The sequence below is a fragment of the Cibotium barometz genome, chromosome 9 (genome assembly GCF_041138505.1).
Source record: "Cibotium barometz isolate CiBa-2024 chromosome 9, ASM4113850v1, whole genome shotgun sequence".
NCBI lineage: Eukaryota > Viridiplantae > Streptophyta > Polypodiopsida > Cyatheales > Cibotiaceae > Cibotium > Cibotium barometz.
Genome location: NC_141054.1, coordinates 45,366,748 through 45,389,909, shown reverse-complemented (window position 1 = coordinate 45,389,909; position 23,162 = coordinate 45,366,748). Strand labels below are relative to the sequence as shown.

The 23,162-nt window shown below is 41.6% G+C and overlaps 1 protein-coding gene across 2 annotated transcripts; it reads right to left on the bottom strand.

Annotated features, from left to right (window-relative positions):
• Window positions 1-13,723: 13,723 nt before the first annotated feature.
• On the bottom strand, window positions 13,724-20,999 carry LOC147635623 (protein RETICULATA-RELATED 5, chloroplastic-like). Of its 2 annotated transcripts, none has more exons than XM_086802996.1 (8): window positions 19,991-20,999; window positions 19,738-19,865; window positions 17,978-18,107; window positions 16,196-16,726; window positions 15,999-16,106; window positions 15,122-15,667; window positions 14,806-14,922; window positions 13,724-14,696 (listed from the first exon to the last, which is right to left on the bottom strand). In XM_086802996.1, exons 1-8 carry the CDS (start codon window positions 20,759-20,761, stop codon window positions 14,442-14,444), a joined length of 2,586 nt encoding a protein of 861 aa, XP_086659122.1. In that variant the 5' UTR covers window positions 20,762-20,999; the 3' UTR covers window positions 13,724-14,441. The 2 variants fall into 2 exon arrangements, 1 of the variants encoding a protein (XP_086659122.1); XR_015266686.1 differs by having other exon boundaries at window positions 13,935-14,696; window positions 14,806-14,912; window positions 19,991-20,989.
• Window positions 21,000-23,162: the final 2,163 nt, after the last annotated feature.

Genomic DNA, 23,162 nt, shown 5'->3' with positions numbered 1-23,162 from the left:
GTAGATGTGTTCCAAACCATGAGCAACAAGCAATGTTAAAGAAGCACACCGCGGCATCATCGGAGGACACATGGGCAGTGAAATAACAGCCCGAAATAACATGGGCGGTGAAATAACAGCCTGAAAAATTTTGCAAGCAGGCCTATGGTGGTCGACTGTCATGAGAGATGCCAACATAAAAGTAAAGAACTGTGATGTCTACCAACCTATGGGTCAGCCCGGAGATTACGATATGTTTCCCATCACACCCATACTTTCGCTATCACCATTTATGAAGTGGGGATTGGATTTTGTGGGACCAATCAGGCCACCCAAAAAAGGCAGCAAATGTGAATACATCATTGTAGCAACATATTATTTCACCAAGCGGCTGGAAGATAAGGTTGTGAGAAGCAACTCCACAAAAGAGGTGGTGAGTGGTGAAATTCCTCTTCAAAGAAATCATTGCTAGGCATGGGCTGCTAGTGAAAATAATCAGTGATCAGGGGACACATTTCATCAACAAGGTGATGATGAAGGGATTAACGGAAATATACTTGATCAATCACAAGAAGTCCTCACCTTACTACTACCCACAGTGCAATGGCCAAGCGGAATCTACCAACAAAGTGTTGACCAAGATTCTAAAGAAAATCATAAATGTTGCCAACAAAAATGATTGGGACCAGAAGTTAGATGCTACCCTATGGGCATTCCAGACATCATTCAAGGTTGCAAGACGGGGCAAACACCATTCAAACTGGTCTATGGTTTGGAAGCAGTTTTTCTAATGGAGTATGTGGTACCCAGTCTGAGAGTGGCCATTCAGGAAAAGCTTCCAATGGAAGAATCCCAGGAGCATAGAATATAGGAACTCCTAGCCTTAGACGAGGAAAGGCAAATCAGCTCTTAAAAAGTAGAGATAGTGCAACGAAGGAGAAAGGCTTGGACTGATAGGCACCTCAAGCATAAAAAATTTGTAAAAGGGGACCTTGTATTGGTCTATAATGCCAAGTTGGGACCTCATCCCATAAAATTCAAGATCCGGTGTATAGGACCATTCATAGAGCGAAAGACTCGGTTAGCCAAAATGCTTTCACCTTAGAAAACTTGGATGGCACACCCTTTCCAAAAGTAGTCAATGGCTTCGGGATGAGAAAATACAAAAGCCAACTATTGGAAATCCCACTAGAGAAGAAGAAGTGGAAGACCAAGAGTCAGTCCAGAGCATAGGCTGTGGCATGATCTCACCAGTAGAGATGGACACGGAAGCTAAAAAAATCACAAGGCTGTGCAAGAGTGGCCAAATCACAAGGACGTCCAGACTGCAAAAGCCGTGATCGCTGCAATCAATCAAAGCACAGATAACAAAAAGGCAAGGGACCAAGTGTGCGCCAGCACGAGCCACGTCAACAATACAAAAGGCCACATAAGCAACTGCATGAAGGGCACATGTCACGACATTATTAAAAATCCAATCTCAATGGGGCAAGGAGGAAAAACGGCAAAAATGCTTTAATAGCATTAAACCAAGGCGGTGGGCATGAAGTAAATTGAAGGTCACATCACATCAAAAATGAAGAAGCCGAAAACACCTCAAAAAAGGAAGGTAAAAGGAGAAAACATCATACTCTTTTCAGGTAGTTGTGGTGAAACCTAACAGAAAGCCACAAACCATAAACTGCAAAAGTTAAAACAAGTTAAAAAGGCTATTAAAAAAAGTGAAAAAAAAAGAAGGTAAAAGGGAAGATGGAAAAGGTAAAAGGCACATGCGTGCGAGTGTGTGTGCACGCATGTCTATGTGAGTGCACCCTCATCTATTAAAGCCTTAATGAAGGTAGCTCATGTTACCCTTAGGCTAAAACCATGTGTATCGACTATATGTGTGCATGTGTATGAATGTGTGTGCTGATAATCACATGTATGCGTGCATTGTGTGTGTGTTTGTATGTGCATATGCCTATATACATGCACGTGTATGTGTCTCTGTGTGCACGTACACAAGAGAGAGAGAGAGAGAGAGAGAGTGTGTGTGTGTGTGTGTGTGTGTGTGTGTGTGTGTGCACATATGCAAGAGAGTTTGTGTGTGCGTATCTATGTACCTCTGTGCGTGGATGCACACATATATGTATACATGTGCATGTGTGCTTGTGTGTGCATGTGCATGTGCATGCACATGCACATGCACACATATATGTATACATGTGCATGTGTGCTTGTGTGTGCATGTGCATGTGCATGCATGCATACATGTATGTGTGTATATGTGTATACACTCGAGTGTGTGCACGCACGTGTATTTGTGTTGTATGTGTTTATACACTTGAGTGTGTGCACGTGTATTTGTGTTGTACATGTGTATGCAAGTGTATGTATGTGCATCATGTGCATGTGTGTGGGTGTGTGTGAATGCACATGCATGTTGGTGATTGGGTATGTGTCAATTCTATGTGCACGCATGTGTGTATATGACTTTGTGTACATGTGTAGTTTTGTGTGTGCATGTGTATATGCAAGTGTACAACTCTATGCATGTATGCTTGAGTGTGTCTATGCGTGTATGTGTATGTGAGTGTGCATGAGTGCGTGCAAGTATGCATGTGTGTATACGCAACGCGAGAGTGTGTGTGCATATGTGTGTCTGTGTGTGTGCCCGTACACGTGTGTATATGTACGTGGGCATGTATACATAATTTTTGTTATGAAAGGAATATTTTTTAAAAATAGAAATGGTTATTTCTTTTACTTTTTCTACATTGGTGGAGATGTATGGGGAGGTGTGCTCACTTGTTATATCCTCAAATAGATGCACCTTACATATAATGATGGAGTGTTCTATTTTTAAACAATGATGATAGAGAGAAAGAGAGATACATTTTCATCATATAAGTGACCTCCCTATAGCACTACCCCCTCTTTACACTAAAATTTGAATTTGAAATGGGAATAAATCTTGTCTTTCACTCTTTAACTCTCCCTTCTTACACATGGAAAAATGAGATATCCACAGAGTGCCAACATAGGTGAATGTTGTGGCAAGGGCAAAATAGTGAGAGTAATAGTGCAAGATTTCCCTAAGCCCTCACGCATGCACTCCAAATATAACTCTTAAGCTTATCTTTACACACTAAGGTTCACCCACTAGGCTACACCAAGGACTAAGGTCAAATACACACATAGGCTTAGTTATGCACTCCAAATATAACTCTTAATCTTATCTTTACACACACTAAGGTTCACCCACTAGGCTACACCAAGGACTAAGGTCAAATATACACATAGGCTTGTCAACCCCCCCCCCCCCCAAATCCATGCCATGCCATAACACACACACATAGGTGAGGTGCTACCCCTAGGTGTTATTTTTCTCAAACAACTTTCTCTGAAGAATTATCTTTTTATGCCTACATACATCATTGAATAACTCAAGCAATAGTCGTACAAAATTGTTGTATATTATTATCCCCACAAAGGATGTTACAAGGTTCATATGGTCCCTAATCTTGTGTATGATTTTGTTTTATCTTTTTTGTTAAAATTATGCCTTCATGAAATGATTTGTGGAATTTCCTTTACTCATTTTAACACACACACACACTCATACATTTCTAATTTATGAGTGGTGTCCCTAATGATCTAAATTCACTCTCTCTCTCTCTCTCTCTCTCTCTCTCTCTTACACACACACACACACACACACACACACACTCAATTAATACTCATAGGTTTGACAAGTTAAATTTTAAATGCATTATTATACCTAGGGCTCTACCTCTTTTCAAGCTAAATCGGTGTTGCATGTTAATTTTTCCCAAACCATCCAGTTGATATTGTTATTAACACTATTGCAGTATGTACAAAAGCATTACTGTGTAGAGGTGGTGATCCAAGATTGTCTGTGTTCTCCTCTTCGATGATGCTTGCTTTATGCTCCTCTTCTCCCTGCCCTTCTCCTTCTCCATCTCTCTCCTATTCCTTGCACTCTTCTCCCTGCCCTTCTCCTTCTCCTTTATGCTTTATGCTTTATGCTCCTCTTCTCCCTGCCCTTCTCCTTCTCCATCTCTCTCCTTTTCCTTGCACTCACAAAGACATTGAAGCAAAGGTTGAGCTTTCCACAACTATCTCCCTGTTTTCTTTTTACCTCTTTGCATAGCTCCATTGGGGTGACACCAATGGAGACGAGGTAGAGGACAAGTGTTTGTGAGTTGATGAACAACATGATGTAATTCATTGTGATGCCAAGCTACAAATGGTTATGTAATAGTCGTCCATCATCTTTTGTATTTACATAGCCTAGAAGTAGTTCTCATTTAGAAAACGGGCACCCTAGACATCCCATGAGAGGCCAATTGTAATATATAAAGTCTTGTATATAAGACACTTTGAGCATTAGGAATTTTTCGGACCCAAAAAGGGCCTCCTAAGGATTCCTAATTTTAAGGGATTAGAGCTTAAAAAGCTGGGCTTAAGGGAGACAAAGGCTATGATGACCCCTATTTTTTACCTTGCCACATCAGCCATACCCCCCTAGTTTCACTTTTTAAAGGGAATATTCTCATACTCTCTCTCTTACTTTTTGACTTTTCTCATACTCTCTCTTACTTTTTGAATTTTTAATCTTCACTCTCTACAAATTGAATCTTTCTTGTCAGTTTGAAATCTCCTTTCTCATTAACTCCCACCATATCTCCCTTTCACATCAGCAAAACATTCTCGTATTTAGGTGGGCCCCAAAAAGTGAAAATTTTTTATTTTTTATTTTTTTTACATTTTGAGGTGGAAAAAACACCACCCAACCAATATGTATGATGAAAATAAAATTTTCCCTCCAAATGCTTATAATTCAAGGGTCACGTCAGAAGCCTGTCAGGAGCCAGTACATCCATAACTAACTGTCAGGTCCCCACAACCCCATAAACGTAACTAACTGTCAACCACTACATCCCCACTACATCCATGAGATCCTGAAATTGTGGGGACCCCAAAAAATATTATTTTTTAATTTTTCTCATAAATGTAATTTATTGATGAAAAACTCCATGTTAGTATATTTGTATATCAAAAATATCATTTTCTACTTAGAAAAACGGATTTGTGTTAAACCTGCAACAACAAAGTTTTACAGTCTCACTCACTCACTCTCTCTCTCTCTCTCTCTCTCTCTCTCTCTCTCTCTCTCTCTCCCTATGAGGATCTCTCTACTTTAGCTTCTTCCTTTGCTTAGCTATGGCGCCTTTCCAAGCTGTGTGTGTAGCCCCTTGTAAAGCTAGAAAACGGAAGGTTGATTTACACATTCGTATTCCTGAAGAGTATGGAAGCTCTAAAAAAACCCATCCTACTGATGCACAATCTGTCCAAGCTTGTAGGAAGACACCAACCTCCTTGCAATACATGCAAAGAGGATTACCATATCTACCAAGGACATGCAACTAGCTCAGCGCATTCGAGGCGAGTGAGACATGATCTAGAGATCTTAGATGTTAACCTTTTTTTTGAAGCAACTCTTTTGTTTCAAACCCCCCTTTGTAACAAGCCTATCTGGCTTTCATTTGTAACCTTCTGATAATTAAAATTTTAAGTTTCTCTTACAATGTCTCGATGTCATCATGTTTGTTTAACATGGAGTGTCTATCATGTGCCAGTTTGTTACCCAAGGCATTAGAAATGCTCCTGGAAGACTGAGGAAGCTGTGCCAAAACAGTGTAAATTTGGTCTCTGCAACGGCGATGTAGGCTCAAAATTCACACTGTTCTAGCTGGCACTTCTCCCCTAGCCACTCAGGATCATTTTTGATGCATTTATAATGAAGTTGAGCACACTAATTCTGAGAAACAATAGTTTATAAGATAAAAACACCTTTAATCATGTGTAAAAATATAGTGTTTATCATCCAATGCATCAGAATTGCTGCTAGAAGACTTGGGAAGCTATACCAGAACAGTGCGAATTTAGGCTCTACTGCACAACAACGGTGCAGGCTCAAAATTTGCATTGTTCTGGCACTGCTCCCCCAGCCACTCAGGATCATTTCTGATGCATTTATAATGAAGTTGAGCACACTAATTGTGAGAAACAGAACAGTGCAAATTTAGGCTCTGCAGCGGCCGTGCAGGCGTGCGAATTTAGGCTCTGCAAAACGGCCGTGCAGGCTCAAAATTTGCACTGTTCTGGCACTACTCCCCCAGCCACTCAGGATCATTTCTGATACCTTTATAATGAAGTTGAGCACACTAATTGTGAGAAACAGTAGTTTATAAGATAAAAACGCCTTTAATCATGTGTAAAAATATAGTGTTTATCATCCAATGCATCAGAATTGCTCCTGGAGGAATGGGGAAGCTATGCCAGAACAGTGCGAATTTAGGCTCTGCAGTGGCGGTGCAGGCTCAAAATTCGCACTGTTCTAGTACTGCTCCCCCAGCCACTCAGGATCATTTCTGATACATTTATAATGAAGTTGAGTACACTAATTGTGAGAAACAATAGTTTATAAGATAAAAACAACTTTAATCATGTGTAAAATTACATTGTTTGTCATCCAATGCATCAAAATTGCTCCTGGAGGACTGGGGAAGCTATACCAAAACAGTGCGAATTTAGGCTCTGCACAGTGGCGGTGCAGGCTCAAAATTTGCACTGTTCTAGCACTGCTCCCCCAGCCACTCAGGATCATTTCTCCATCTGGAACTCTTTGAGTTCAGGTTTATCTTGTTCTTGATCTATGCAACTGGATGTCAACATCCAAAGCAAAACTATGGGATTATTTAATGCACTTTGTAGATCCTATCATCCTCATAAGGGATTTCAACATGGTCGAGTCCCCTCAGGATAGACTCTTAAATATGGGTCATACAATCAGAGGTGCTGAAAGAGCTAGGTGGCTGGATCTGAAAGGATTACATGCCCTACAAGATATGGCCTGTGACCATGAATTCACGTGGGGGAATGGTAGACAAGGCAATCAACTAAGAAAAGCCAGGCTAGATAGATGCTACTCATCTACAGCCATCAGCAAAACAGGTATTTAAACACCAAAGTGAAGGTCTAGGTTAATATAGCTTTGTCAAACCATTATCCTATACTCTGCTCCTTCTTGCCAAGGAACCCAAAGAGTCAAATGAGGTTGGTTCCACACGAACCCCAAACTATTTCAACTCCCAACTGTACAAGCCAATCTAGAAGAAATCTGATCAAAGCACTTCAAAAATTTCAGAACCCCAACCAAGGCCTAGAGCCACTCAGTGAGGGATTCTCAAAAATTGCTTATCAACATAAAAAGGAAGTGAGAGAAGGGCTCAGAAATACATAGAACTATAGTACCTCGAACAAAGGATCAATCAAGGATAGATTCATCTTCAAATAATCTGAGCAAAGTAAGAGAGGACCTAAAGAAAGAGGACGAGATACAATGTCAACACATCAGACTTTTCTTTAGAGAATGGTGGGCTAGAAAAATAGACATACCATCAAAGGATATGTTCACCATTCTCAAAAAGAAGGCAACAGAGCTGACCATGTCTCCATGCTAAAGAACAAAAAAGGTATTTGTGCAGAGTCAGTCTCAGAGAATCTAGACATTGTTAAGGACCATTTTTATGCCATCTTTAATGCAAATAAAGGCACATCAGAAGAAAGAAGAAATGCGATACACAAAATCTCAGAAGGTAGGCATAAAACAGTCTCTCATAGCATTGCAAGCACTCTAGAAATTGATCTAACCTGTGGAGAACTAGAGGAAGCCATTATGTCTATGAAAAATGATAAGAGCCCTGATCTGGATGGCCTCCCAACATAATTCTTTAAAACTTTTGAAGATTTATTTCTTGTCCCCCTCCTTGAGGTATGGGAAGAATCATTAAGAGCTGGAACCCTTCCATTCTATATTAATGAAGAGAGGTCCTAAAGAGGAACTATCTAACTAGCAACCTATCATCATGCTCTCCACAAACATATAAAATATATGCCAAAGCTCTGGCTAGAAGGCTCTCGGATCACTTAAAAGATTGGTATGTGGATTCTGGCGCATCTAACCACATAACCAGTCATGCTGAGTGGTTTAGAGATATGCAAAAAATGGAAAAACCATGTTATGTAGAAACAAGTGATGATACTGCTGATGAAAAATAGGTAGAGGGAGAGGAGACACACACACAAGAGCAAACCCTAATGCATTATCAAACCCTAACCATAGAGGGAAGCCATCTCCCTTCTCACACAATGCATAAAACCATAATCCATAATCTACAACACACTACATGTGTTGTGTCCACACACTGCTAACCCTAGCTAATGTCCACACACTATGACCAGCTGGACGCGGTCATTTATGTCTCACACATGTTACTACCTAACATGCCAGCACATAGTGCAATTGGCACAAGCTGACATCGAGCTTGAATCTCAATAGCCCCTCTCAAGCTCATGATGTACTGCCATAGATGAAGATGTAGATGAGCTTGGGGTATCAAAGCTCTCAACACTCCCCCTCAAGCTCATCCCATGTACTCCCAACATAGTATGAAAGTACTCAAACTTCTCCCTGTTAAGTGGCTTTGTAAAGATGTCGACCACCTGCTCTTCAGTCTTCACATACTGCAAATCCACTGTACCATCCAACACTTTCTCTCTGACAAAATGATAGTGGACCTCTATGTGTTTGGTCCGCGCATGAAAAACTGGATTCTTGGCGCCAACTGTATGCTGCTCATGTTGTCACAATGAATGACAACCTTGCCATCAACAATAAGCTCACCCAAATCAGCCAAGAGACTCTTTAACCATACTCCTTCACATGTAGCAATGGTTGCACCCCTGTATTCAGCCTCTGTACTAGATAAAGCAACAGTAGGTTGCTTCTTGCTGCTCCAACTCACCACCACTGCACTTCCAAATGTAAAGGCATAACCACTAGTAGACCTCTTATCATACGAGCTACCTGCCCAATCTGCGTCTGTGTAGCTGTGTACATCCACGCCTTTACCATGCTCATAATCAAGTCATCTACATAGATGACAAGTAAGACAATCCCATGATCTGTTTTCTTCACATAGAGTGAAGAATCTGCTGAAGAAACCTGAAATCCAAGGAAGATAAGATATCGGCTTATCTTATCACTCCAAGCACGAGGTGCTTGCTTCAAACCATATAATGCTTTCCTTAATCTGCATACATGAGTGGGGTACCTCGGGTGTACATATCCTTCTGGCTGTGCCATATAAACTTCCTCTTGTAAATCACCATTTAGAAATGCATTTTTGACATCCATTTGATGCATTTCCCAACCATTTGTCTGCAGCCATAGCAATGATTGTAAGATCACATGGTGGGGGATAATATTTCTCCAATGAGTTTAGCGATTTCCTAAGAAAGCAGGGAATCAAGAGAGACAGTTTATGTGCATGTACACTCCGCAACACAGAATGGACAGTTGCAGAAAGGAAAAATAGGCACATTGCAGAAGTGGCACGTGCCTTGATGGGCTGAAAAGAATATGCCAAATTACTTTTGGGTAGAAGCAGTAGCAACTACTGTGTACATTATGAACAGGACACCCACTGTAGTTGTTCATGGTATGACTCCAGAACATAAGTTTACAGGCATAAGACCGAATGTGTCTCACTTGAAAGTGTTTGGGTGTATTGCATATGCACATGTTCCTCATGATGAGAGAATAAAGTTGGAGAGAAATGCATCTTCATTGGTTATGCTATGGATGAAAAATGTTATAGATGCTATAACCATACCACTCGTGAGATGCAAGTAAGCAGAGATGTTGTCTTCGATGAGATGAGTAGCTGGTATGCACCAGTAGTGAAGGCAACAGAAGATGCCGATGTGTAAGAAGTGCTAATGTTGCACCACATGTAGAGCAGCAATATCACAAGTGCTAAGTGGACCTGGGGAGTCCTCGAGTAGTGGATCCAATGTAAGCCCATGGTCAGGCAAGTTGAGAAATGATGCAAGTACACATGTATCACAGAAAGGAAAGGAAAAGGTAGATCAACCTTTTGTGCCTGATCTGTCAGCAAGTCAGTCATATGTGGATGGTGACTCTAGTGGCTCTGAGCAGAGCCTTGATGAGGAGCTTGGAATTCCATATGTGGTTACTCCTGGTGTAAGGAGAACCAAGGCTGTTTTGAGGACACATGGCAGTGATCCAGGTCTACAAGGGTTAGATACCCTATTGATAGGTTGAGATATGATGGATATACAGCCCATCATTATGCTTACATGGTAAAAGCAATACAAGAGGTTGAGCCCACTTGCTTTGAGCAGGCAATTGGAAATAAGAAATTGGACGATGTCATGGATGAGGAGATGGCAGCATTGGATGCAAATGCAACATGGGAGTTAGTGTCTTTGCCTAAGGAAAAGAAGGCAATTGGATGTAAGTGGGTGTATCAAGTCAAGCACAATGCTGATGGTTCAGTGAGCAGGTACAAGGCAAGATTGGTTGCCATGGGCTATGCGCAAACTTATGGCATAGACTATGAGGAGACATTCAGCCCGGTTGCAAGAATGGCAACCGTGAGAGCTGTCATTGCTATGGCTGCAGAGTGAAGGGTTGGTCTTTACATCAAATGGATATAAAGAATGCTTTCTTGCATGGTGATTTGCAAGAAGAAGTATACATGGTGCAACCACTAGGTTATGAGAGTGATGCACATCTAGATTTTGTGTGCAAGTTACGCAAAGCCTTGTATGGCTTGAAGCAGGCACCCAGAGCATGGTCAAACAAGATCAGAGAGTATCTTGTTACCATTGGATTTCAGATATCCAATGTTAGATGTGAAAAAGATAGATAGAGGGATCATGCTATTAGTCATCTATGTAAGTGACTTGATTATCATTATTGATAGTGATGCAGACATACATGATGTCAGGATACTTTTGAAGCAAAAGTTTGAGATGAAGGATTTGGGTGATCTGTGGTATTTCTTGGGCATAGAGGTGGTGAGATCACCTCATGGCATTTTGCTATTGCAAAGGCAATATGGCTTGGACATGTTGTCCAAGTATGGTATGACAAGCTGTAAGCCTATTTCAGTTCCATTGGAGCATAACACAAAGCTTTCCACAGATACAGGTGATCTTTTGGAGGACCCCACTACATACAAGCGCATAGTGGGTAGTTTGATCTACAGGACCATTACAAGGCTAGACTTAAGCTATGCTATTGGACTTGTGAGTCAGTTTATGCAGGCCCCTAGGAAGCCACACTTGGATACAGCTAGAGGGATCCTCAGGTACATAAAGTCCACAGTCGATTATGGACTTTTCTATGAGGCTGGTACAGAGATATAGTTGCATGGATACACATGCTAATTGGGCTGGTAGTGTTGCAGACAGGAGATCTACCCCCAGTGGTTTTATGTTCTCATTTGGGAGTGCTGCTGTGAGTTGGAGTAGTAAGAAGCAGCCAATAGTTGCCTTGTCGAGTACAGAGGCAGAGTACAGGGGTGCTGCTATGGTAGCTTGGTTTCAGAAGCTACTTGGTGATATGGAAGAGCCCGTGGATAGCAGTTATCATATATTGTGACAACATGAGCAGCATACAGTTGGCCAGTAACCCAGTATATCATGCTTAAACGTAGCACATTGAGGTGCATTATCACTTTGTGAGGGAGAAGGTTCTAGCAGGAGATGTAGATCTAGTATATGTCATCACAGAGTATCAGGTGGCTGACATCTTCACGAAGACATTGGGCACAGAGAAGCTCCACATGTTTAGGAGCTTACTTGGAGTGCAGTGTGTGGAGTTGAGCTCGAGGGTGAGTGTTGAGAATCGAGCTCAACTAGTGCTACAATGGACATTGATGACCCGCCTGGGTGATAGCTTCCGCATCTACACCACTAGCATGGTTGGTGAGATTATGGGTGATATGCAGCCAGTGGGATGACAGGCTGTGTGACAACCATTTTGGATTACTAGAGACCGGCAGAGTTATAGCGCCAGCTCATTTAGTCGGGTTCACATTATGGACCGACCTTATATGTTGTAGTAGTTGAGTACTAAACCATATAGTGTGTACTCTTATCTTTATGTTATGTTGGTTGAGTAGAGAAGAAGAAGGTAGGAAAAAATTCAGCTATCCATCTCTCTCGTGTCTTGCTCTCTCTTGTGTGTATGTGTTTGCTTGCTAGGGTTTGAATCTCTCCCTCTCTCCCACATTCTCTTTATATTCGAGCTGAATATTCATGGGTTATGTGGATAAGTAGAAATAACTGTGTTTAATCATGATAATACCCATGTGTTGTTTAGTCTGAGAGATGGTTTGCATTTGCAGATGAAAGTTCTACACAAAGCCAACATGAAAGCCTCCACAACACAATATACATAGAATGCTATGGAGGAGATGCTTCAAATAGACAGCGCCAAGGACGACTTCCAAGAAAAAATTTAAGCAAATCCATAAAGAGTGCCTGGAAGAAGACATCCAAGTAGTAGCGCAAGAAGTGGTTCTACTTATAAAAGATTCAAAATTACAGAAATACACCCTTAATCTCACGGATGTGAGAAATGTGTTAGCAGGCTAAAAGTTCTATAACTATGAGTTATACTTCTTACAAAAGCAGTGATGTATTGTGTGTTCTCTTTTTAATATGGTTCGCGCTTTTTAAAAATTTTAAAAAAAGAAATTGACAATTAAATGAAAATTTTCACCATCAAAATGCTCACTTTTATCCAAACCGTCACTAACCTATCCCCCTAGCCTAGAAGGAGGGATGTGCATCTCCACTCTCCAAATACATGGACAACTCACACACCTATTTGAGGCCTCTCCTTCAAAATGACAATGAAGGAGGGTTCTAATAAGTAAACATCTCTCCATCTCTTATGGTTACTTTGAATTCTCTTTTCTTTTTAACTTAGTTAAATCTTCAATAGAAACTTACATTGTGTCACAACTTATCCCTACTCTCACTAGCTCAAGAGAGAGAGAGGTGCAAGGTAGAAAGGAGCTATCCATGGCTTCACTCCACTTTTGTGGTCACACCTCTATTAAGAATCTCTTCTTCAAAGTAGCTCCCAACACATGGCACTTGTAACCATGACATGTTTCCAAATAACTCTTGTATCCTCATTTCTTCTTCTTGCAAGATTCTATTTTTCTTACTTCATATTTTCTTGTTACTAAGCCTTAAATAATGTACATGGTAGAGTTCACTTTGCCAGTGAAATTTGAGTTGTAACACATTTTGCACAATGGTGATTTCAAGATATAAAAACTAAGGATTTATTTCATAGATGATTTCCTATAAAGAATAATCAATACTTTCTCGATATGTACGTTAGCATTTCTAAATATTTCGAGGACAATGTTGAAGCCCATACCGTTTTTTTAGCCACTCTAAAATGCCTTAGAATTTTATTTCTTTAATAGGTAAATATGTTGAGTTTTTCAAATCAATAAGATGTACCTTGCATTGGTGCGAATATATATACACTTGGCAAAACGCTATTTGACAAAGAAAAACAACCAATCCTTATTTTTATAAAGATTGGAAAATTCGTTCAAGTCAAAATTAATTACTAACATAACCCCCGAAGGTCCCAGCAGGAGTTGATGACTTGTTTACCTCAAAGATGTTCCAAATAAAAGGTATAATCTTGGTGTCCTTTTTGTGATTTGCTAAAATGTAATACACATGTAGCCTTTTATTGTGCTTTATCATTCAAAAAATGCTGTCCATAGAGTTCCATGCAAAGAAAAAGATGCAACGAAGATGCTCCCACCAAAAAATAAGCACCCAAAATGTTTTTTTTCTTATTAATTAATTAATTTGGGTTTGCAAACCATAGGAGGAGAGTATTTTTTAAGGGCTGGTAGCTAAGGTTTTATTAATGAATATATATGGAGAATGATGCAAAGAAGAGAAGCAACGAAGATGCACCCACCAATTTAAGGGTGTCATTCAATTCGCTTTTGCTGCTCTGTGGGAATCCAAAAATATGCTCAAATTTGAAATTGACACTCAAATGAATCCTCCACAGCACCATTAACCTAGCCCCCTACCCTACAAGGAGGGACTTGCATCTCCACCCTCCAATAATACCAGCCAAATACATGGGCCTCTCGAAATCAAATAGCCATGTTATGACAGGAGTTGTGAAAAAGCACACGGACTTTCGAGAAGTGATTGCACCACATGAAATCTACTGATGACTGCTCTACACATCAATCCAATTGATTGCACCACATAAACTCCACTGATGATGGCTTGGAACACGATAGAAATGATGGCTGCCTTCACACACAAAGGTGCCTTTTCTAAGACGCCCCCTACCCTGAGGCCTGACTTTGCTAAATGAGCAGTAGCATGGTCAATGGTCATGGCTAGAAGGGAGAAGAACGAAGCAATGTAAATGCCACTGAGAGGTGAGATCAATGTCAGCCAGTTCGTCTTTGCATGAGATACCGTCAAACGATTGGCCGTAACATGCATATTGAATGATCTTATTACTGCTTGCTAGCACTCTCCATAACTTTCTCTTCTAGATGCTCATCCTGTGTGCTTGTGGGTGCCACACACTCCATTGCTGAGACCTCCCAAGCCTTAGAGTCAACATTGCTTCCATCAACAGGAGCTTCAGACATGCATGGAAGAGCTTCAACCGTCTCGGAGACAGCATCACAACTCAATTGCTCCACTACAGCTGGTGACTTATCATTGTGTGCTTGCAAACCAGTGAGCCTCGCAAGATCTATCCATTGCTGAAACCACATTAAACAAAAGAAAAAAATATACACTGCATAAATAAAGAAAAAATACATGAATAAAAATTATCATATCAGATTTGGTACCTCTTATATGGCATCATACCTGTGTGCCCCAGTAAGAGTTGGCTGTACGTGCCACGAATGACAAGACATTTCCTGCTAGTGGGAGAGAGGCCAAGTAGTAGTCTGCAATCCAATGCTCCACAAGTCCTGCAATGGCCTAAAGACATCGGTCGAGTAAGCCCACATCGAACACTAGTCTACTTACTGCAACATTCTCCCTCTATAAAACAAAGTAAGGTTGCCATTGCCCATCTTCTAGGTAGATTCATGTGTAGTAGAGAATCCATGTAGTAGCTCCAGCAGAACACACAACATGAAAGTGGGAAAATGGAAGAAAAGATGAGGTGATGAGTTACCTGATACCGGAGATTGGCTGATGTTCCAAGGAAACAACCATACACGAGAGCTGTTTTCCCAATTGGCGACCTCTTATTCTGCCTCTTTTCAACCACCTGTGGATTCAAACGCTGTTTTATGCCCAGTACTGTGTTGGTAAAGGTTACAGTCCCAATGCTTGCAATAAAGCCCACGGAGAAGAGCTTTACTCCACCTACTACTACAGCCAATATCCTGGCTTGCAGGTCCCACTTAACACCTGTCGCCCTTTGGAAGGCATTGTCTGGCACAGACCCAAGTAGCCCCTTCAATCCCTCAAGGACATCAGATGCATGGGATTGGGAATCCAATGAACGAAATGAGAGTGTGGGGGCAGGTAGCCATACAGTGAAAAAATCAACAACAGCCCCCCTGAGTGTGTCTGTGATCACATAATCCAGTTCTTGGAAAAAACGCCCTTTCCTACGTTCATATTGAGCTATCAATGTTGTGGTTATTGAAATGGATTCTTCAATCCCAAGTCTTTGAAAAAATCTAGGATCTGCTAACCATCTTTCTCGAAAGCCCTGGTCAGCAACAGGCATAACTCCGCATTAGGAGGAAAAGGGTGTAAGTCTAGACAAGCAAATTGACACTCGGGGCACATGCCCCCACCCACACCCACACACCCACCCCCGCTCGTAGACACACATGTTGATGTGCTAGCGCAAGCATGCCCTAATGCATGCACATGTTGATGTGCTAGCACAAGCATGCCCTGATGCATGCACATGTTGAATGTGAGCGTGCATGTAAGGGTGGGTGGATGCACATGTGTGCCCCCACCCTCACACCCACATGTGCTCACACACACCAAAAAGAAAACTTCAAAGGTAGCATCCGAAATCACTTTGCAACCTGAAAATGCTTAGTTAGTTCCGCAATGAATGGCTGCTTTTCCAAATCGAAAAAGTCCTTCAGCACTTCTGGTGGAACTAGACCAAGATCTAGTCCAGTTTGAAGGTCCTGTATGCATTGACAAGAAAAGATCCTTTCTTCAGCACCACAATACAATCATATATCCAAATTCAATCATAAAAAAGAGTGCATGTGACCTTTGGCAAAGCATCCCGTCTTCTTCCTGCAGCATCCATAACCCGAGCAATCTCTGCCCTGTCAAAGCAATTCCTAGAGCATTGCTTTGCAGCAGAGTACCATAAGAAGTCTGCCTCAGATAGCTCTCCTTCATTCCGTATCCGCTGCCTTTCTGGATTCAGCAGAACAACTGCCTGTGTTCGTTTCTGCAACTTCTTTGAAATTCTAGCAGGGATTCCAGTTCCTTTGGATCCAAACAAGACATGTGTAGCTCCCACGATCACAAGAAGTATACCAACTGAGCCTCCATCTGCCATGCCTTGCAACACAACTTGTGACATAGTATGATCCTCAACCATTCTTGCCTGTGCAAAATGATACGGACCAGGACCAAAGGGTGCTGAGGCATTGGGTAAGACATCAGCCAGAGAAAGTTGCTGAACCATGGAAGTGGTGTTCAAACCAAAGCCAGCCCCCATGGGTGGAACATATTTACGTTTATCATTGTCACTAAGCCCTTGCACACCTTTCGCTTGGACAGTTCGCAATACCTGGAGAGTTATCAATGGGGTCAAAAATAGCTCATCAAGTCCACAAACTCACTAAAGTGCAACACAACCAGAATAAAAACCAAAAGGGAAATAGAGCCAAAAGAGAGCTGCATGGAAGCTACAGCTTGAACAAAACCTAAGCACACCATGTTGGAGCCCATACTTGAAAGCCAAGAGGACTTCTGCCAACTCACCTCAGCAAGTGTCTGTCATTCCCAGAGCTTCTGGAGAAGAGCTGGTCAGCCATGTACTCTTTCTGAACAGGAGCATACTACTGCTCCTCTACAGACCTTACCTACCTACCAAGCTGCAGTTGCAAGCCATGCCCTGAAGTCGAAGTCGAATGCCCGCAGCCACAACCCCGTCATGATTTAATCCTAGAGCAGACATGAAAGGCTAGCAACACATATTCCAACGGCTCTAAAGTAGACATCGTGGTCTTTGACAAGAAAGTTTATTGACAACCAAAGCTACAATCTGCAAGTTTCATTTCCAACACCCTGAAAACTAAAGAGGGGGGGGGGGGGGGGGGGGGGGGGGGGAAGAGAGAGGGAGAGAGAGAGAGATCACCCTAATTGTCTGTCTATGAAGCTCATAGAAAGGCTTTCGCACTAACCGTCCTCCATGTCTCAAAGCTAAATGAAAGCAGTTTGCAGCATAACAATGATCTTTCCATCCCTCTGGCTGAAAACTGAAACTCCGAGCTTTAAGAGGTATGTTGAGGATGTGAGAGAAAATCTTTGGCACTCACAAAAGCATTGCTCTGGCTCATGCAAGAAGAGGGGGTATCACTGGATGCTCATGGCACCTACTTGCCCTTGTAAGGACACTACTTCAGAGGGCAGAGAAATGCAGTTAGTCTAGTGGAGGATAATTGGGTCAGAATAACGGCAATGTTCAACCTGACAAGAGGCTCACTGCCTCACTCAAAGACAGCCACACTATCGAGGTGGGGAGACCCTCTGAATGTTGCCATCATATTGACAGGGAAACCCTCTGAACTTTGCCATCATATCAGCACACAGTTGCCAGAAATACCACATGATATTGTATTAACAGCAACGAGGCTTAGAAATAACCTGCATAGGAACTTGCAGGCAACATCACTCTGTGAAAAAACTTGAAAGGTCAAATGCATGCAGACCATGAGCGGCCCACTAAATTGTTCATGTGCAACCCAAAGGCTCAGCAGTTCAGCAAACAGAAACGTGCACGAGAAGAGAAAGGTTGCTACAGGAGAGGATATACAACCTCTAATGGTGTTCCACCAGCCATAAGTCGCACGCCATTGTTTCGACAATATTGCAGCAGGGGTTGATACTCCTGCCACCGCTCATCAGGCCAGTGTGGAACCAATCCCCTTAATTCCTTGTCGGAAACTCTGTGATCAAATCCAACAGCAACTCCATTCCATGTAAGACACAATTCTTGCAAAATAGATTGTCTATCATCTCATAAACCCGAAGGTTGGCAGCACAACAACAAATGATATGTCAATGTTGAGTCTTGATAAGTGAACCTTAGACTGCCAAGCATATGCATGATCTTGCAAATGCTTGGCAAGCCCCCACTTCAGACTGGAAGAGCATTTAAGCATTAAAAGGAACACAAAGCATTCAAGATAGTAGTAGACAACAGAAATTCCCAGTCAGAGAAAATCATTCAAGAGGAAAAGCCAGCAACTCGAAGAGCTGAGAGAACTGCTAGACTAAACAACCTTTTTATACTACTGGACTGCTGAATAGGACTGAAAAGACTTGGATTTTTCTGAGTGAAAAAAAAGAAGCAATTTAAAGATCTTCCCTCACTTTAGCTGCCCAAATGTCCACTGTGTCCTTGACACCCTGCTACTGCCACTTACTTGCTGCTGCATATTTGCCCCGCATGTAAATGCTCCAAATCTGCTCCTCTAGATTAAGGAGCTTTCCTCAAAATCTTGGATGTTCCTGTTTGTCTCCTGGGGTTATTCATATTAACATTGTCTCCCCATGTGCGGCTTGGAAGTTGGTGCAGCCGTTTTCTCCTTCCCCCTGAGAGTGGCGCACGGAAGTGGGACTGCGATTCAGGTGAAGGTACTATTCAAGGCCAGGCTATCGCTTTCTCTCATTACCTGGGAGATCTCAGGGTTCCGGATGCTTGGTGCATGCCTGGACTCTGATGAAATATCCCACCTGCTTGAAGTATGATTGAGCTCTTTCGTTCCAAGGCAGCAATTCCAATATCTTTAAAAGAAACAAGGCATTTCTTGCATCTGGGCATGGTCACATGCTGTACTCCACCAAGATGCAGATTGAAATGCCACTAGACACTTCAGTTATTTGAGGTAACCCATAAGACTCTTCCATCCAAGCACAGGCAGCAGAGAATTTAACGGGCACTGCTAGGTGGTTGCAAATGGAAGCCCTTACATGGTTACTACTATAGATCTCAATGGCTTTCTTAGATCCCATACGGAAACCTATGATAGACAATAGCAAGATTTTCTAATGCAAACAGAGCCACATATGGTAGTTTTGGGACGAGAAGAACTTCAGAACATATGTCGCCTTGGAGGCCATCCTTACTGCATAAACAAAGTAACCACAAGGAATGCAACATGAATCCACTTCAGCTGTTGCATAGTCATGTGAAAACTTGTTTCATAACTTTGAGGTTTCTGCAAGGAACATTTCAGAACAGACAAAAGACATATTGCTGATTACACCCAGATTGACAGAGTCACGTTTCTTCACTCTCTTGCCCATAAATTGTCTCCAAATAGCTCTAGCATCTACCCTGTGAGATCCATTTGCTTCTATTAAAGCAAAAACCTGGCAAGCGTAAGACAATGTCTAACATCCCAATGACTAACACGCTTGTCTATTCACAAACATCTATGAGCCTTAATTGCGTATACTGCTGCTGTTCACCAAAAGAAAAGTGGACATTTTATAAGCCAAGATCCCTCACTTCTTTCTTTTCCACATGCTTACATATTGAATTCACAACCATAGACCGGATAGAAGACCAACCTTTTGCTCATATATGCATCGAGCTGCGGTTGTAGGGTACATGGAAATGCCTCTAATGCAAGTGACACCGGCCGTTGCTGCTCAAAGCACTTGTCCCTTATCGTCCGGACGATTTCTAGTTCAAGTACCTGCAAGCTGACAGAATTTTAATGAATATCGCAAGGAAAAGTTCCAAAAGCCAGGATGTATACATTGTGACTTCTAGATATAAAACCTCAAGCCACTAACAACAATGGCAACATCAATTTCTTACCTTATCATCAGGATCAGGTACCCTCTCTGATTCGCCAAGGTAGACAACACGAGCTGCAAGGATTTTTTGCCAGACACGTCCTTTGTCTTTGCCGACTGCAAACGGTTCGCCAAGGACAGAGGCGTCATAAATCCTCGAGCCACTAGGCTTTTCTGCAGGCTCTGCTATGGGAGGAAGCATGACATCAGGGGAGGTTTCTTTCGTTCCAGCAGGTGTGGGACTCGTAGCAGCTAGGGTTTTCTTTGTTTGGAATGACACAGCCATAGCTAAGCCTGAGAAAGCAGTTCCCAAAAGCAACTCTCTCCTGCTTCTTGTGCCCGTGTCCAGGAGTATTTCCTGTAAGTCAGCTTCATCTCTTTGCCGAGCTTCCTCATGAAGGCGAAGCCGGTCATCTGGAACAGAGAAATGCTGTGCTTTACTTCCTGGAACATGCGATGATGACGCATCATGAGCCATCCCTGATGGCATATATAATGCATCATCATGCACCATCCTCCCATCGTTACATCGTGATCCGTCATCATCATGAGCCATCATCTTTCCATGGCCGTGCCTTGCAGCATGCTCGTCCATACCTTTCTTAGTCCAAGAATTGGGATCGATTTTCAATTGGAACTGTTTGCGGCGGTTTCTGTTGAGATTGAGGTGGTAGACATGCGAGGTTCTTTTGAAAGGCCTTCTACTTCTGCTGCAGTGAGCCACTGTGTCTCTGGTTGCGATTATTCTTTCTTGGCAGTTGGCCGAAGCGATGAAGTTGGAGGCAGCGGCCATATCTTTAAAGACACGGCGGAGAGGTTCGTCTAACGTTATGTAAGCTACAGAGGAAGATCTCTGAATGAAGCATTCATGGCGTCTGCTGCAGCAGGGAACCCTAATGTGGTCTCAACACGGGGCTGCAAGACAGAGCCGGGCTGAGAGAGAGAGAGAGAGAGAGAGAGAGAGATGGAATAGAGAATGAGTTCGTGTGTTTTTGGGCCAGCTTGCCGAGACAAATGTCGCGTCCTTTTTTGTGCCACGAAAATGCTAAAAGGTTCAGCAGACCCTCATCCTTCGCCACGACTCTCGACTGACGTGGCTGCCTTTCCAACCTCCTGCCACGTGGCTGGATAAGAGAGACTTTCGATTCGCTGACCTGTACGCTTTTGGAGCCAATTATTTATTTCTCGTTTACTTTTTGCTCACCTAAATTTGGTATCAACGACAAGGTCGCAAACAACCGAATCGATCCTTTGGTTCTCCTTAATTAATTGATAAATGGAAACTAGCGTGCTATATATATTTCACTTTTCTCCTTTGTTTTTTTAAGGCAGTTCTTTGCTTTTCTCCATGCTCGCCTGTTTCACTTTCCTCCATTAATTAATTAATACCCCTATTGTAAGCTAAGGTTGCACCTTAGCTACCTTAGCTTACAAACCCTACCTTACAAACCTTACAAAAAAGACCTTAGCATTACAAAAACAACAGAAAACTTTTTTTTGGGAACAATAGTTTTATATATCTTAATATCAACAAAAGCATCCCTTTACAAAAAGTCCTCCTAAATCCCTTCTCTTAATTACATCAGATTTTTAAAAATTAGTTTTCAGACTTTTGATTATATTCATCCCATCTTGACAATACATAAAAAACCACAATATGGCAATTATACATTCCAAAAATGCATGACAAATTTTTAAAAAGCCAAAATTATAAACAACCTTAAACATTTTTCTAAAACATAACAAATTGAATTTTAAAAATATCATATTTTAGTCCAAAACTCCATTGGACAAAAAAAGCCACTAATCACTTAAAATTTGTGAACAAGAAAAAATTACAAGTTAACAAAAAAAAGATATATTTATGTTACTCCGAATAGGATTTCTTCTCCTCTACATTTCTTCACAAAAGAAAATTTATACATTTTTGTGGCAATACATATGACGAATGCATATATACCAAAAAAACCAGCATCATGTCTACATTCAGAAAATGATCACATCTTTGGTCTTGGGCTGCATTGAGAGAGGTGCAAAATCATGGCCATCGGATTGATTCGACTCCCAGGCTCGCCATCATTCATTGATTGCTTCTATGTCTTCTTCGGGGGCTCCTTCAATCGAAATATACTTGAAAAAACAATCATCCGTTTAGGCATGGGACTTCATACCCACATTGGACCAACACTATACACATGAGTGCTCCACCGAGTTTCACCAAACCTATAATGACCCGAAGGCCACCAATCCTAAGCCCCTTGCATAACACTAATTTCAACCCAATCACTTCTTAAATCCCTTTCTCCTTTAGTGAACGAACTCTTTCCATGCTGTGAACAGTTTAGGACGGAGGGTCACACATGGGTTGAGAGATGTCCTAGGCCAACAAGGAGCTACACATAGCTCAAGGGATGCCCTTAAACATGTTGCTTGGGAAATATCCAAATATATGAATAGATTTGATGGTTCTATGAACCCATATGAGTTCATGCAAGTTTTTTAACAATGTTGTGATGCTTTTAGAGCTATCGACTACCCATCTAAGGTTCAAGCTTTCACATTATGCTTAATGGGCAAAGCTAGCTAACGGTTTACCACATTGCATTCAAGATCAAAGTAAATTTCAAAACTTTGAAGGCAGCTTTCATCTATAGGTTGTCGAGGCAAAGTCATTGGTGGTGTTCATCATGTGAACTTTACTCAATTGAGTGAGAAACTGATGAAGCCATATGAGATTTTATTCTTTGGATTAAAACTCTCAATTGAACCATGGGAAAAATTGAATGACACTCAATTGAAACGATGTTTTATGATAGGGTTAAAGAAAAATGGCTTACACAATTTGATGCTTGTACCAAATTCTGAAACCTTTGACCGATGTTGTAAAGAGGCACGGCCATGAAATTGCACTTGTCTTAAAGTTTGCACAACTGAACCAAATCAATCACAAGAACACGTTGTGTGCCAACCTTGTTTGATTGATACATCATCTTCAACTCAGTAAAATATGGCACAAATGAATCACCATGAGACACAAAACCCTCAAACCTTGCAAATCCACACATTATAACCATGTGAATACTTGCCGCTCATACACCTACTCACAATAAACAATAATGTTAGTTGCGACACGTAAATAATTCTATGATAAACACAAATAATACTGTGACAAAACACAAATAGTTAGGCCCAAA